This window comes from Mustela erminea, chromosome 7 (assembly GCF_009829155.1).
Source record: "Mustela erminea isolate mMusErm1 chromosome 7, mMusErm1.Pri, whole genome shotgun sequence".
Lineage (NCBI taxonomy): Eukaryota > Metazoa > Chordata > Mammalia > Carnivora > Mustelidae > Mustela > Mustela erminea.
Window position 1 is genome coordinate 66,063,188 of NC_045620.1, and position 15,016 is coordinate 66,078,203.

At 46.7% G+C, this 15,016-nt stretch overlaps 1 protein-coding gene across 6 annotated transcripts in view; it reads left to right on the forward strand.

Moving 5' to 3' along the window:
- FER1L5 (fer-1 like family member 5) overlaps positions 1-15,016 on the forward strand; it is a 53,555-nt gene that overhangs the window by 9,170 nt on the left and 29,369 nt on the right. For 4 of the 6 annotated variants that reach the window (XM_032351911.1, XM_032351909.1, XM_032351912.1 and 1 more), the window contains exons 9-17: positions 4,386-4,416; positions 5,021-5,136; positions 5,367-5,490; positions 6,148-6,200; positions 7,476-7,544; positions 10,785-10,828; positions 10,920-11,181; positions 12,141-12,269; positions 13,846-14,023. In XM_032351911.1, the coding sequence (XP_032207802.1) occupies positions 4,386-4,416; positions 5,021-5,136; positions 5,367-5,490; positions 6,148-6,200; positions 7,476-7,544; positions 10,785-10,828; positions 10,920-11,181; positions 12,141-12,269; positions 13,846-14,023 (1,006 nt within the window). Of the gene's footprint in view, positions 1-76; positions 128-4,385; positions 4,417-5,020; positions 5,137-5,366; positions 5,491-6,147; positions 6,201-7,475; positions 7,545-10,784; positions 10,829-10,919; positions 11,182-12,140; positions 12,270-13,845; positions 14,024-15,016 lie in introns of all 6 variants that reach the window. The other 2 variants (XM_032351910.1, XM_032351913.1) reach the window with 1 other exon arrangement.

Below are 15,016 nucleotides of genomic sequence, written 5' to 3' on the forward strand. Positions count from 1 at the left end.
TCCTAGAGAATCCCTGTAAGTCCTCCCACAGAGGTGGGAGAAATGGGGGAGGTAAGTAACTGAGATCTTTCTGCAGGTGATGAATTCCACACTGATGAGATTCAACTCAGAGATCGGGAGATTTCAAGTGAGCCCTGGATGAAGGAGGAGGTTTGGTGAAACAGTTATAGAGACCCACCATGGGCTCTATGCCCAATTTTAGGGGCAAAAACTTAAATTTTCAGGCAGAAATCTCCAGATTTGGATCCACCTACGAAATGGGTTGATTTAAACAAGTTGTTCAGAACATCTACTTCCTCATCTGTACAATGGAATTGATGCTATTCTCAAAGTACAGAGTCCTTGTAAGGATGAAAGTGTGTACCATTTATGAAAGAGCTGGGTGCCATGTCGAATTCCCCACACTTAAATACTATCGGCACACTTCAAATCTCTGCCTCCAGGAAATGGAAGCAGAAAATCCAAAAAGGCAGAGAAACACAGAGAAAATTGCCGCCTATGAGAATAGAATAAAAATGTTTGCTTTGGGGGTGCCTGGGTGGCTCAGTGGGTTAAAACCTCTGCCTTCGGCTCAGGTCGTGATCCCAGGGTCCTGGGATCGAGTCCTGCATCGGGCTCTCTGCTCAGCGGGGAGCCTGCTTCCTCCTCTCTCTGCCTGCCTCTCTGCCTACTTGTGATCTCTGTCTGTCAAATAAATAAATAAAATTTTTAAAAAATGTTTGCTTTGGAAAGACACAGGCTGAGAGAGGAGGAAAGTTGACACAGTCATGAAGGACTAATAAAGATTCTCCAGATTCAGGAAGATTGGGAAAAGGTAGGGTCAGATTAAACACAGGACGCTCTAATAGATACTTTTTAAAAATAAGGATGCCCCAAATATTGCATGGATTCTCACAAAATATTGCAGGGAACCTACATATACTAAAAATTAAGTCGTCATTTATCTGTAGTTCTTACTTAAGTGGGCATCTATATTTTTATTTGCCAAATCTGGCAACCCCTGAAAAAAGCTTCCACCTTGGGAAAGGCATATTTAGGACAAATCAAAGTAAGGTTTCTTTCTCACAACTTGTAATAAGCACGTGAAGAGTCATGACCTGTCCCTTAAAGAAGCAGCATAAGCAGGGCACTCAGTGGGTTAAGCATCTACCTTCAGCTCAGGTCAGGATCTCAGAGTCTTGGGATTGAGCCCCACATGGGGCTCTCTGCTCAGTGGGGAGCCTGCTTCTCCCTCTCCCTCTCCCTCTGTACTCTCTGTCTCTCTCTCTCGATTAAATAAATAAAATCTTTTTTAAAAAGGGGGGCGGTGCTTAGAGATTGTGAGATTCCAGAGAGGTTAGGAAGCAGGAGTTTAAAATTGTTGTGCTCTCAGAGACCACTGCACAATTTCCAGAAGTGACCAGTGGTATGAACTGTTAAATAAGTTACAGACATGAGGGGCATCTGGGTGGCTCAGTCTATTAAGCATCAGACTCTTGATCTCAGCTCAGATCGTGATCTCAGTGTTGTGAGATCGAGGCCCACATTGGGCTCTGTGCTCAGCAGGGAGATTCTTGCTCGAGATTCTCTCTCTCCCTCTCCCTCTGCCCATCTCTGGCCCCCGCCTCTGTCTCTCAAATAAATAAATTAATTAAATATTTTAAAAAATAAGTCATAGACATGAGAGAAAGTGAACCTTTTTAAACAACCACTTCTTTGGAAAATTTCAAAAATACACAAAAGCAGAGATAATAGTATCCTGAGTTCCCACATCCCAGTCACTCAACTTCACTAATTCATTGTCAGTGTTGTTTTGTCTACACCACCCGCTGGGTTACTTTGAATCCAATCTCAGATATCATATCATTTTATTTTTAAATACTTCAGTATATATTTATAGAATGTAAAGATTTTTATTAAGCATAATCAAATGTAATTATCACATTTCAAAACCTTTCCAGTTCCTGGATAACATTAAATACTAGCCAATGTTCAAATTCCCCTAATTATCTTATGAATTCCCTTCACGGTTTGTTCAAGTTAAGATGCAGACTAGGCACATACATTGCAGCTGGTTAAAATGTATTTTTAGGTCTCTCTGATTCTGTGGGTCCTGCCCATTTTTTCTCCCTCATAATTTGCTAAAGAAACTGGATAGTTTGTCCTGTAGAGTTTTCCTGCAGTCTGGATTTTGTGGACTGCATCTCCAAAGGATCATTTCACACGTCACTTTGCCCAGCTGTGTGCTGTCTAGAGGCTTGCCAGATTTGGGTCCATTATTTGGCAAAATGACTTCAGTGGGAGGCACAGAATGACTGTTGGTCTCTCTTTTTATGTTGTTAACAGCCACTGACGATCACTGACGATCATTGCTTCATTAGGGGTGCCTGGGTTTGGTTGGGTTTGGTTTGGTACAATTGACATAGAATTAATTACACATGATTTAAGATGCATAATTTGATACATTTTATTTTTTTTTTTAAAGATTTTATTTATTTATTTGACAGAGAGGAAATCACAAGTAGATGGAGAGGCAGGCAGAGAGAGAGAGAGAGAGGGAAGCAGGCTCCCTGCTGAGCAGAGAGCCCGACGTGGGACTCGATCCCAGGACCCTGAGATCATGACCTGAGCCAAAGGCAGCGGCTTAACCCACTGAGCCACCCAGGCGCCCCAATTTGATACATTTTAAAATGTGTGTATTCCTGGAAACCATCATCACAAGGAAGATAACAAATGTATCTGCCACATCTATCATCCCCCAAAGTTTCCTGGTGCCCCTTTGTTATTCTCACCCTCATCTCTTATCCCTATCCTACTCCCTCCCACCCCCAGGCAGCCACTGCTCTGCTTTCTACAACTATAGCTTCATTTGCCTTTCCCAGAATTTTATATAAACGGGGCAATAGAGCACGTACCCTTTTTTGTTTGGCTTCTTTCGTTCCATATAATTATTCTGAGATTCATCCATGTTCATTGCACCTGTCAATAATTCATTCCTTCTCATCGCTGAGGAGTCCATTTACAGATTTATCCCAGTTTGTTTAACCACTTGTCTGTTGATGAACATTAGCTCATTTTCAGTTTTTGACTGTTACAGTAAAACTGCTATAACAGGGATGTACGAATCTTAATTTAATTTCTCTTGGATAAATATGTAGAAATGGGGGCGCCTGGGTGGCTCAGTGGGTTAAGCCGCTGCCTTCGGCTCAGGTCATGATCTCAGAGTCCTGGGATCGAGTCCCGCATCGGGTTCTCTGCTCAGCGGAGAGCCTGCTTCCCTCTCTCTCTCTCTCTGCCTGCCTCTCCATCTACTTGTGATTTCTCTCTGTCAAATAAATAAATAAAATCTTTAAAAAATAAATAAATAAATAAATAAATATGTAGAAATGGATTGAGTAGCTCATACATTAGGTGTGTGTTTAACTTTTAGAGAAACTTCCTAACTATTTTTATCCCAACAATTCCAGCCTTTATCATTTTATATTCCCACCACCAGTGTGTGCTAGAGTTCCCATTGCCCCCCATTCTCATCAACACTTCACGTAGTCCATCTTTTTTACTTTAGCCATTCCAATTATATGTAGAGCTATCTCATTATGATTTTAATTTACACTTCTCTAATGACTAGTGGTGTTGAGCATTTACCGTGTGCTTATTCGTCATCTACATATTTTCTTGGTTGAATTGTGTGTTCAGATCTTTTGTTCATTTGGGGCGCCTGGGTGGCTCAGTCCGTTAAGCATCTGACTCTTTCGACTCAGGTCGTGATCTCACGGGTCATGGGATCTAGCCCCGCATCGAGCACCTTGCTCAACTGGGAGTCTGCTTGAAAGATTGCCTCCCTCTGCCCTTCCCCCTACTCTCTCTCTCTCTCTCAAAATTAAATAAACAAATCTTCAAATCTTTTGCTCATTTTCATTGGGTCATTTTCTTACTACTCGGTTTTGAGATTTTCTTATATATTCAGGATACAAGTACTTCAGTCCTGTACCACATCCCTCAGGCCTCAGGCAGAAACCTTCTCCCAGAGGAAAAGGGAAAGCCCATAGTCTCTTTGCTAGCTCCTCCTTTGACCAGCCTCTTCCGCAGGATGGGAACCCAGGGAAGAGTCAACACTGCGTGGGCCAGGTAGTGCTGTGTGGTGATTGAGAACCCTTTCAATCCAGACCTTCTCAAGCAATAGTTGTAAGACTTCAGGCCCTTCTCTCACACTGAGTATCCCCCTCTGCAGAGTGGAGGTGACAAAGGACCAGAGTGTAGGCTGTTGTAAAGAGTAAAGAAGTTCGGGCAGGGCGAGTTCTCAAGCATTGGTGGCTAATACTGTCAGTACAGCACTGCTGTTTGTTGATATTGCAAATCTTGGCCAGAGACCCTAACTAATCCTTACTCTACTCTTGTCTTTTCAGACAGATATTGGGTTTATCTACTATTCTCCAGGTAGGTATCAGCTGTTGCAAGTATGTGTGCCTTCTAAGAAAAAGCAGGCCAGTTGTCTAAACATTTCAAAATCCCTGTACGTTCAGCACATGAGAGGAAAGTATTAGAGGGTATGAATTATTTTCTGTATGATAATGTCTTTAAAACTCAAGGCATCCCTTTGGGTCAAATGCTCAACTTTTATTGCTGCCTTGGTTTCCATTTCTAATTTTTGAGGGCAGTATTTAGAGACTGGCATTTGAGTAGAGGTTTCTGCTGTAACCATAGCATACAATCTGGCCATAACATACATAGTAGGTAAAGGTTGGAGCTTAGGGTTGGGGAAACTGCTTGCCTCTCTCAGACCAGGATAGTGACAACAACTGTAGGTTCCCAGGATGGAGAAGAGGGTTCTCTGTTTCCTAAAGGCAATTGCTGGCAGCATGGTGAGTGCACTACATTTGCCTATGGGTAGGAGTGACTCCCAATTTCCTCTGCTACTGTATGGGACCCAGAATATATGAGACCCATTTCTACACCCCTCTCCCACAGAAAGAAAGACTGGTTTCAGGGAAGAAGGATGGAGACTGGAGGCCGGTCTCCCATGGGCCCTCTGCCCCTTCAGGTCACACACTCATGAGGAAATGGTTAGGCCTCTGCCAGCCGAATGAACCCAACAGTGGTGTGAGAGGCTACCTGAAAGTCACCATCTGTGTCCTCGGTGTGGGAGACCAGGTTCTGGTGAGGCTGCCCTGACACCCCAGTGACATTTCCTACTGTGGCTGCTTCCATAGGGTGCCCCTGGGCCCTTAGAGCGGCCACTGATCTTCACATGCTTTAATTGCCTGCGTGTCACTTGAGGGTTGGCCACCCCTCCCCTGTACCAAGTGGAAAGCCGGGGAAGTCAAATCTGGTGGCTATGGCCATGACCATCCTATGACTCTACCCTGTAAGCTCTCTGGTCTCTGCAGGTAGATCAAGAGATGCCCTATGGGGCTGATGACACCACTACTGAGATCTTCAAGTCATCGGTGGTCCCAACCAACGTAGCCTACTTACAGTTCTTCATCTACTGCGCAGAGGATCTTCATCTCAGTTAGAGTCAGGGTAGCAGGGTGGGACTGACCCTGAGGTTCCCTACACAGTGGCATGGGGGATTCTCATGGGGCTTCCCTGTTCCATTTTTTTTTATTATTATTTAAAAAAAATTTTTTTTAAGATTTTATTTATTTACTTGACAGACAGAGATCACAAGTAAGCAGAGAGGCAGGCAGAGAGAAGGAGGAAGCAGGCCTCCCGCCAAGCAGAGAGCCTGACGCGGGGCTCAATCCCAGGACACTGGGATCATGACCCGAGCCAAAGGCAGAGGCTTTAACCTACTGAGCCACCCAGGCACCCCTCCCTGTTCCATTTTGATGCGAACCTAAGGTTCAGTGACTGGGGAGAGGATGAGACTGAAATCCACCCAGATTTGTTTCATGAAGACTCCACAGATACTCTTTAAAATGAATCAAATGCCCCGACCTGTCTTTGATGCCTGGATGCAGACTCCCAGTTCCCTATGGCAGTGCCCACCCTCGCTGCCATTATGTACCATGACACATAGAGATAGAGTGGACATGGGAGAGGTCTGCCTGGGTAGGGGTGTAGTGCGGATGGTGAAGGGGTGTGAGTTGTTCTGTCACCTCTATGTGTCCTTCCCTTGAAAAAAAATGCTGCTGTCTTAGAAATTTTATAACTTCTTGTTCACAGAGAAACAGCACTTAGTGAGTCCTGTGTTGGAGGTGGAACTAATTGGGGAAAAGGTAAGTGTAGCAAGGGTCTGAGATTTTGAGAAATTGTCACCTGGATAGTGTGTGAGGAAAGATGGAGTTGGTGGGCTCGACCCCTGGATTCTGATCTCAGGTCCTCCATCAGTGGGCTGAACCCCACTGGACCAGGAAGTCTTTGAAGATGGAGGCCATGGCTGAGTCACCCTGTGTCTGCAAGCTGGGCACAGAGCCCTGCAGGAGCAGATGCCCACTGAACACCTAATGTGCATGAAGGGCACGAATGAGGGAATGAAACAACATGTCTGCAAACAACACCGAAACGGTCACTGTCTTCTTGGGGGCTGGGTTTCTTCATGCAGAAATTGAAGGTTCTGGGCGAAAGAGTTGTTGACATCCCATGATCCTCTGTGAATAGAGAGTAGTATTTTCCAAAGTGTGCTGATGGATGGTCTGTGCAAAACAAGGATCCTATGTTCAAATTTGGGGAATGTTGGGTTAAGTTAAGTAGGTTTGTCTCAGAATTCATAAACCATTGTTTCCACCATATCCTACCTATTAGAAGCATCATTAAATCCAGCCCATATATACAGGGAGGGAAATTAATGTCTACCTTTCCAAGGAAGGTTTACCAAAGGATTTGTGGACAAAACCACCACACTGAATGTAGTTTGCATGCTCAGGTCTAGGTGAGATGCTCTTGGGCAGTAGCTGGCACACAATTTCACAATTTTCAAAAAATGTTAATATCTCTGATTTTCTAGTATGTATTAAAAATGTATTAACCAGTATGTTTACAAATACAAATTTGTATTTTGTAACACAAACACAAAAATGTGTTAACCAGTATGTATTAACCAGTCCAACCAACCCTTGATTTCACTGACATGATTGCTTAGAATAGCGACAGGTTTAAAAACGAAGTCAAGTTGATGCTTTGGAAAGGGGTATGCCATTGTGTACTATCATAGCATGGTTTTTGCTCACTTTTCTGTTGGGATAATAGAGTTTATCTAACAAAATCTATGTATATGCACTCATATATAAAGTTAGTAACCTTATGACTATTTAATAACAAAGTCAACTGAAAGATGATCTGAAGATAAGTAATAGGGAATCTGGATCTGGGCAGATATACAAAGGACTGACGTTGTACCTGAGGAGAGGTTGTCAAAATGTCTTTAGACCATTCCCATGATCAACCCTGTGCCAAGACAGCGTCCATCCCTGGGCAGGGCTGGAAGGGGTGGCAGGTGAGGTCTGTGGAGAGAGGAGGGGACAGGCTGACACACTGTTCTGGGATGTTCCTAGCTCAAGACAAATGTGCTGACTGAAACTGAGAACCCGATATGGAACCAGATCCTGACCTTCCAGATTCAGGTATTTGCTGTTCTATCTTTTCTTTTTTTCTTTTCTTTTCTTCTCTGAGAGAGAGAGAGCTGGGGAAGGGGTAGAGGGAGAAGAAGGGAGAGAGAGAGAATCCCACGCGGGCTCCACTCTCAGTATGGAGCCTGGAGCCTAATGCAGAGTTCGATCTTATGACCCTGAGATAATGACCTGAGCTGAAATCAAGAGTCAGATGCTTAACAGACTGAGCCTCCCAGGCGCCCAGTCCTGTTCCACCTTGATCACTCTCCTCCTCCTGGCCCACAAATGAAATGGAAGTTTGGGTATGGAGGGGTGTGGAGGGAAGGTAGGGGCCAAGAAGCATGGGGTGAAGACAGTGGGGGGCACCCCGGATGGGGGGGGATCTGCCTGACAGGGAACATGAAGAAGCCCAGGACAGATTTCAGAAAACGTACTTTATTTGTCCAGTATTAAGAAATGAGTGGGGGGCACCTGGATGGCTCAGTCGTTAAGCGTCTGCCTTCGGCTCAGGTCATGGTCCCGGTGTCCTAGGATGGAGCTCCACATCAGGCTGCTTGCTCTGCAGGAAGCCTGCTTCTCCCTCTCTCACTACCACTGCTTGTGTTCCCTCTCTCGCTGTGCCTGTCTCTCTGACAAATAAATATATTAACAATAATAAATTTTTTAAAAAATGAGTGGGCCATACAACTGAACTTTCCCAAAAACCTAAATGTGTCTTTTACCTACATTATAAAACAAAACCAAAAAAATATTTTAAATCTACATTGTATTATGCATTTTCTTATCTTCTAGGTGAAGTGCCCTGGACATAATTATAGCTCTTTGTTAATGGCCTAGAGGTATTGTGGGAACATAGTATATGGGCTACATGGAGTATGGCTTTTTGTGCCTATACTAAATGGGTCCAAGTTGCTCTTCTTTGTGGGATTCTGTAGTCTGATTTCTATAGCTTTTCAGTCCTTCTCAGTCACCTGTCAGTAATGTGGATGCCAGTCTTCTTAAATCCCTGGAAGAGCCTTGGTTGCCTTTTGACTACATGTCAGGCTTCTAAGAACTGCATGTAGAAAGAGTACGCAATTCTGAGAGATAGCTTGAGCACTGTCATTAAGTATTAGTGCATAAAACTTTGTGTGGCTTCTATTTGGATACACAGAGTGTTTGCTTTCCTTATACCTTACATTTGTGTGACATAAAATCAACTCATGAGTTCCCCTCTACTCTCCTGGGACCCTCTTCCTTGCTAGAAACTTCCCTGGTCTGCCTCCTGATGAGGCATCATCTTTAGCCCATTCTTCATAATCACTACCTTCCTGAGTGATTTTATAGACTCTTAAAGTAGGAAGAGATTTTAAAAGGAGCCTAGTTTATCCCCCACCTTTTTTTTCCTCCCACCCGTCTCCAGCTGTGATGAGGTTTGTGGCCGGGATCCTCAGATGCTCTGTGGCTGCTCAGAGCCTTGCAAGTCTTCCCCGATGTTCAGCTGCCTTTAGGTTCAGAAACCAGTGGCACAGGTTGGGCCCTCCTTCATCCCTGAAAGAGGCCTTCCAACATTTAAAGATGTCCAAACACCCCTTGGGCCTTCATGCATTTCCCAAGTAACACAGTCTCCTAGGCTGGAGCTGTTTGGAAGATTGTGACTACACTGTGGAAATGCAGCAGGCAGATGTGACCCTCACTCTGAGTGGCAGGATGACCACAGAGACAGTAGCATCTGAGGCCAGCCTGTTAGCACCCCAGCCAGGCAGGTTACAGGGGAAGCTCTACTGAAAATGGGTGTATGCTGGCTTACAATCCAAGGGCCCCAGAACAAGGACAGTCAAGATAAGGGACTGGGAAAGGGGAATAGAGTTCTCAACAGCGTGGATGAAAAGATGGTTCAGCCATAAATTTGAATGTGGAGGATTTATAATATTGGAAGACCAGGATGCCCTCCAGTGCCCATCTCTCCACTTCTAGGGAGCCTTTCCTCATTTCTTCTTAACCACTTGCTCAACTGGAAAGCCCTTCCCCTTCTCCACCCAAGCCCCCAGCTCCTTAGCAAGGGGAGAACAGACAAGTAGAAAGGACAATGGGAAGTACTCTCAGCCATGCCTCAGGAAGTGCAGTGAAGAGAAGAGACCCCAACTGAGAGAATTCAGGTACCACTCAGGCCCCAGCAGCTCTGTTTTACACACAGATTGTTTTTTGTTTTCCTATTTGAGGGGACCCTGTGGCAGAGTGGAAACAAGAATCCGAAGCTTGGGTTCCGGTCCTGACTGCGACCCTGACTGTGTGGCCGTGAACAAGTCCCTCTGCCTCTCTGGGCCTCATTCCCCATCTGTAAATAGGGACAATCACAGCCCTCACTGGGTTGTGGCAGAGTTAAGAGCTCTAAAGAGAGCTTCTAAAGAGAACTTGAGGAACTCAGTTCCTCTGTGCCTCAGTTTTCCTGTCTAGAAATGGGAATAACAGCACTGGGCTTATGGGGTTATTGGGAGAAGTCACTCAGGTGATCCATGTAGATCATTCAGGCCAGGCCTGGGGACAAAGGAAACCCTTTCTCACAACAGCAACTACTATTATTTATTCTGGAAGGGATAGATGTCCTGCTGTTTAAAAGTTAACTGCTAACCGTGAAGAAGACGTACTAAGCCACAACCTCTGTGCAAGACAGTTGACAAGCATGCCTTCAGACAGTGAAGAGCTGTGTGAGGACTGCAGTCATTGAGCCCATGGTCAGGGTGGACTCAGGTCTCAGTCCTGAAGCTCATGCCATTAAGGGACCATTTCAAGAATAAGAATACAGGGACGCCTGGGTGGCTCAGTTGGTTAAGCAGCTGCCTTCGGCTCAGGTCATGATCCCAGCGTCCTGGGATCGAGTCCCACATCGGGCTCCTTGCTCAGTGGGGAGCCTGCTTCTCCCTCTGCCTCTGCCTGCCATTCTGTCTGCCTGTGCTCGCTCTCTCCCCCTCTCTCTCTCTCTGATAAATAAATAAAATCTTAAAAAAAAAAAGAATAAGAATACAAAATGACCAGGGGACACAGTCATAGGCCTCTCCCAGGGCTTTGCAAGGGGCGCATGTGAGTGGGGAGGCCCACAGCCACAGACCTATACGCTCCCATGGTAAATCCATCTTGGCTGTGGTGACATGGCTTACTGGTGACTGAGCCAGGCCTTGGACCCAGACCCAGCACTTCCCAGCTATATTCAGTCTCTGTGAGGACCAGAACCTCAGGGCATGCACCTGCAATGGCTCTCGCTTTCCCTTGCAGCTGCCCTGCCTCTCCAGCTACATCAAGTTCAGAGTCCTGGACTGGTGAGCCAGGGTGGAGGTTGAAAAACATGCCAGGGAGGAGGCAATCAGAGCTAGGTGAGCAGTTCAGCCTGCGGGATGTGTTTCTCTCCAGTCCCAAGAACAGTTGCCAGGATGAGATTGGGACCGTCAGCTTGTTCCTCAACCAGATCTCATCTACTGGAGCAGAAATAGAAGGCAAGCAATCCCCCTGGCCCCTGCTTCCTGTCCCTCTCCTCCCCCCGCCCCCCCCCCCGCCCCCCTCACTCTCTCTCCTTGCAGGAATGTACTCTGGCTTCCTACCCTGTTTTGGCCCCAGCTTCCTGACTCTCCGAGGGGGTAAAAAGGCCCCTTTCAGGATCCAGGAAGAAAACACTGTAAGCTTCTCATGACAGCTCTAGGGAATAGTGGAGGTTAATACCAACCGAATGAAAGGCTCTGGGGCCTGGGAGGTGCTGGGGGAGGCCCTGATCCTAGTTTCTGTCCACCACGCTAGTAGAGGACATGTAAGCTATGTTTTAATGGCTATGTCTATATGGGACGAGTGTGGCACGAGAAAGAAATAGGTGGAGAGCTCAGGGTGCTCCCTGAGGAAGGAGCATTCAGATGAAACGTCGGGTAAGACTTCCAGCATGTGAAAGGACACAGGAGACAAAAAGACAGCATAGATAAATGTAGAAAGTATTGAACTGTTAAAGACTGATGATAACGACCAGGAAGCCAACTCCAGTTCGCTTAAAAGATGGGAACTGGTCTGGGAAGAACTCTGATGAGGACAAGTTGCAGGCACCGGGACCTCCATGCCATCAAGAGACTCCCTCATTCACGCCATCTTTCAGCTCTGCCACTGCCACTCTTCCGCCTGGGCTGCTTTCTTTCCCACTGCAGTGAAGCTCCCAGCAGGCAGTGGCCATCGGAGCCTCCAATACGGAAGGCCAGGGGAGGATTCTAATTGGCTGCCTTAGGTCATGTGTACTCCCCTTGGACGAATCACTGTTGCCAAGGAGGAGGAACGTGCTCTGATTGGCCAGGCTGGGAGCTTATCACAGCCGCCTCCAAGCGGGAAGCATTTTCGGGTAACACGTGCTTCGGGTTAATAGGTGGGTCCAATGCCTGAAGAGGAGGAATGGGCCTCGGGGTATGGAAGAGGGGTGGAGGCCCAAAAGTTTCTGGGCGCAGTCATGCCTGGGGGTGTATGGAATTCCGCCCCAAGACTGTGGTCAGCCGTAGGCAGGAAGTCACTGGACATCTCTGTCTTCGCGGCATAGGTGTCAGGGGACATTTATCTGCTCTTCTCTCGTTCCTTTTCTCACCATTTTCCTTCCCGTTGCCCTAGAATATTCCCGACTCTCTTAAGGATGGTCTAACTTATCGAGGACGAGTCTTCCTGGAGTTATCCACCCACGTCACTTCCCATCAAGACCTTAAGAGAAAAGATCTCTCCTCCGAAGTGACCAGTATAGAGGTAACTCCAGGAAACAAGAAACCCAGGAAGAGAGAGTCCCCTGCCCACCCTAGATCTACTGTTTCTGACACTGCAGAGGGCCCGGCCACAAGCTGAACGAGCTGTTGGCTGCCTGAAGATGTTTGGTCAACTGCCTGAATCTTTACTAAGCCCCTATGTGGGCTTTGTGCTGTACCAAATCCTGCGTGGTCAGGGACCCAGTAAATAACAAGATAAGTTTTCAGTTTAAGAAATGTGCAATCTAGTAAGGAGAAATGGTCTTCTAAGGAGTTTTTACTTCTTCCTATAACCTGGGGAAGACCACTGATTAAGGAAGTGGTAGGGAAAACAGCCTTAAGAATAGCCACCCACTTATTTTTAAAAATGGGAATACAGTCATGGGGCAGGAGAACCAGAGAGGAGGGAGCAGGTTCCAGAGACCCTTTGGAAACAGAATTATCAGAGCCACAGATCAACAAGACATAAGAAATGAGGCTAACTCCCCTAAGCTGATGCCCCTTTTCTGCCTCAGGTGGCAAGGTGGTCAGGGTGACATTGATGCTCCCTGAAGGAGGAGAAGGTCTGGGGGGTGCAGGAGAGAGACAACAAATCCCACCTTTGACATATGTTGGTGAGACACCCATGGAAACCAGTCCTTGAGGCTGTGGACAGATGGTGTGTCATCAGCACACTAGGATCTGAACACAGAGTTGTGAAGGAAATGCCTAGGAGGAGTAGGTGGGTGAAAGGGTGCCACAGCCTAAGGCAGGTAGAGGAGGAGGGGGAGCTTGCAGAAGAAACTGGGGAGGAGTCTGCAAAGAGGGGCATGGAGGCAACCCCTCCAACCCAGGGAAGAGTTGCCAGGCCACACAGGTGCAAGGGAGAAGTTGCAGACTCTGCATAGAGGCAAGTGCACAGAAACTTGGCTGGAAAAGTGGAAGAAGACAAAATCAGATGGGAGCTCAACAGAGGCTCAGAGGGCAGAAGGAGGGTTATTTTTTTATGACAGGGCAGACCTGAGCTAGTGAACAGACTGGGAGAGTGCAAGAGGAGGGCAGGAGATGGCCACTGAAATGAAAACAGCTGACATGGTCAGTGTAGATGGAGGACTTCCAGCAGAGAGGCGGCATGGTGGGAGGAAGCCACTGGAGAAGGGCTCAGAGTAGATGTGCATGCATGTGCCACCCTCACGACACCCCTGCCCACGCTCATTCCATGAGGGGACGGCATTGAAGCAAAAAGGAGAGGGATGGGGTAGCCCAAGTCAGAGCTACAGCCTGACCCTCAGGGCCTTGGAGGGAGAAGACTCCCTCCAAGGAAAGAAAGGAACTGCAGCTCGCTGGGAAAGCAAGGAACCACAGCTGGCTGGGAGGAGGGGACCAGGTGATAGAGGACCTGGGTGGAACTGCCCTTGAGCTGGAGTCTAGGCAGGATTTTGAGGGGGCGTAGGTTCAAAGATGGCCCAGCTCACCCTGAAGAGAAGCAAAATGGCTTTAAAAAAAAAAAAAGGCACCTCATCTTTGCCTCCTTGCCTATCTCTGTAGCCTTGTTCATCCCTTGGCTTATGTACTGGGATGTGGGGGGGTTATTGTTTTAGAGACACCGTCACCGCCAGAAGTATGGGCTGTGTGTCATCTTCCTTTCCTGTACCATGATGCCCAACTTTAAGGACCTGATCCAGTTTGAGGTCAGCATTGGCCACTATGGAAACAAGATGGACCTGAATTACAAGCCTTGTGTCTCAACCACACAGTACAGCCCAGTGATATATGATGGTAATAGTCAGATCCAAAGAGTAGAGAGCATCCCCTGCCTCCCAGGCTCTGCGCTTGACCTTTTTAAGGGTATTAGCTCATAGAAATTCATAGGCATTGTTAACCCATGTCTTACATAAGGAAAATGAGCTTCAGAGAGGTGAAGTCACCTGCCAAACATTGCACAGCTAGTGGATGGTGAGCCCACGACAAGAGTTGAAAGTAGGCATTCACTCCAAGTTCTTCTCTACACTACATTTCACACTATAACTTCCCCAACCCCAACTTCTTCCCTTCTACTCTGAACCAGCCCTGACCCATCCATGCAGCCATTTTCTGCTACTCATCTTCCCACCTGCTATCCATCCATTAATCTACTCACCCACCAACATCCATTAATCTACTCATCCATTCAACTCCTACCCATCCACCGACCCAAACACTCAGCCAAACTCCCATCCATCCATTCACCCATTAATCCAATATATACTTATTAAACACCTATACCAGACTCAATGGTTTAGCATTTCTCAAAGTGCAATCCCTGGGCAGGGCACTGGGATCACCTGGGAACTTTTAGAAATGCAGATTCTAGGGGGGCCTGGCTGACTCAGTTGGTTAAGCACCTGACTCTTGAATTCAGCTCAGGTCATTCATTATCTTAGGGTTGTGAGATGGAGCCCCACATTGGGTTCTGTGCTGAGATGAAGTCTGCTTAAAATTCTCTCTTCCTCTCCTCCTTCTCCCCCCAGCTCACTCATGTGTGCTCTCTCTCTTAAAAAAATGCAAATTCTTGGCCCCACCTCAGTCCTTACAGAATCAGAAAAGCTGGAGATGGTGCCCCACAATCTGTGTTTTAACAAGCCTATCATGTGATTTAGATGCATGCTAGAGTTTGAGAACCACTACACTCAACTTCGTCTTCAACAGTTTTGCAATTTCCTTGCCCTTTGAGAGCCTTTCTTTGCATCCCACTTCCCTGGATTTTTAAGAACCACTCTTGAGTGAAATAGA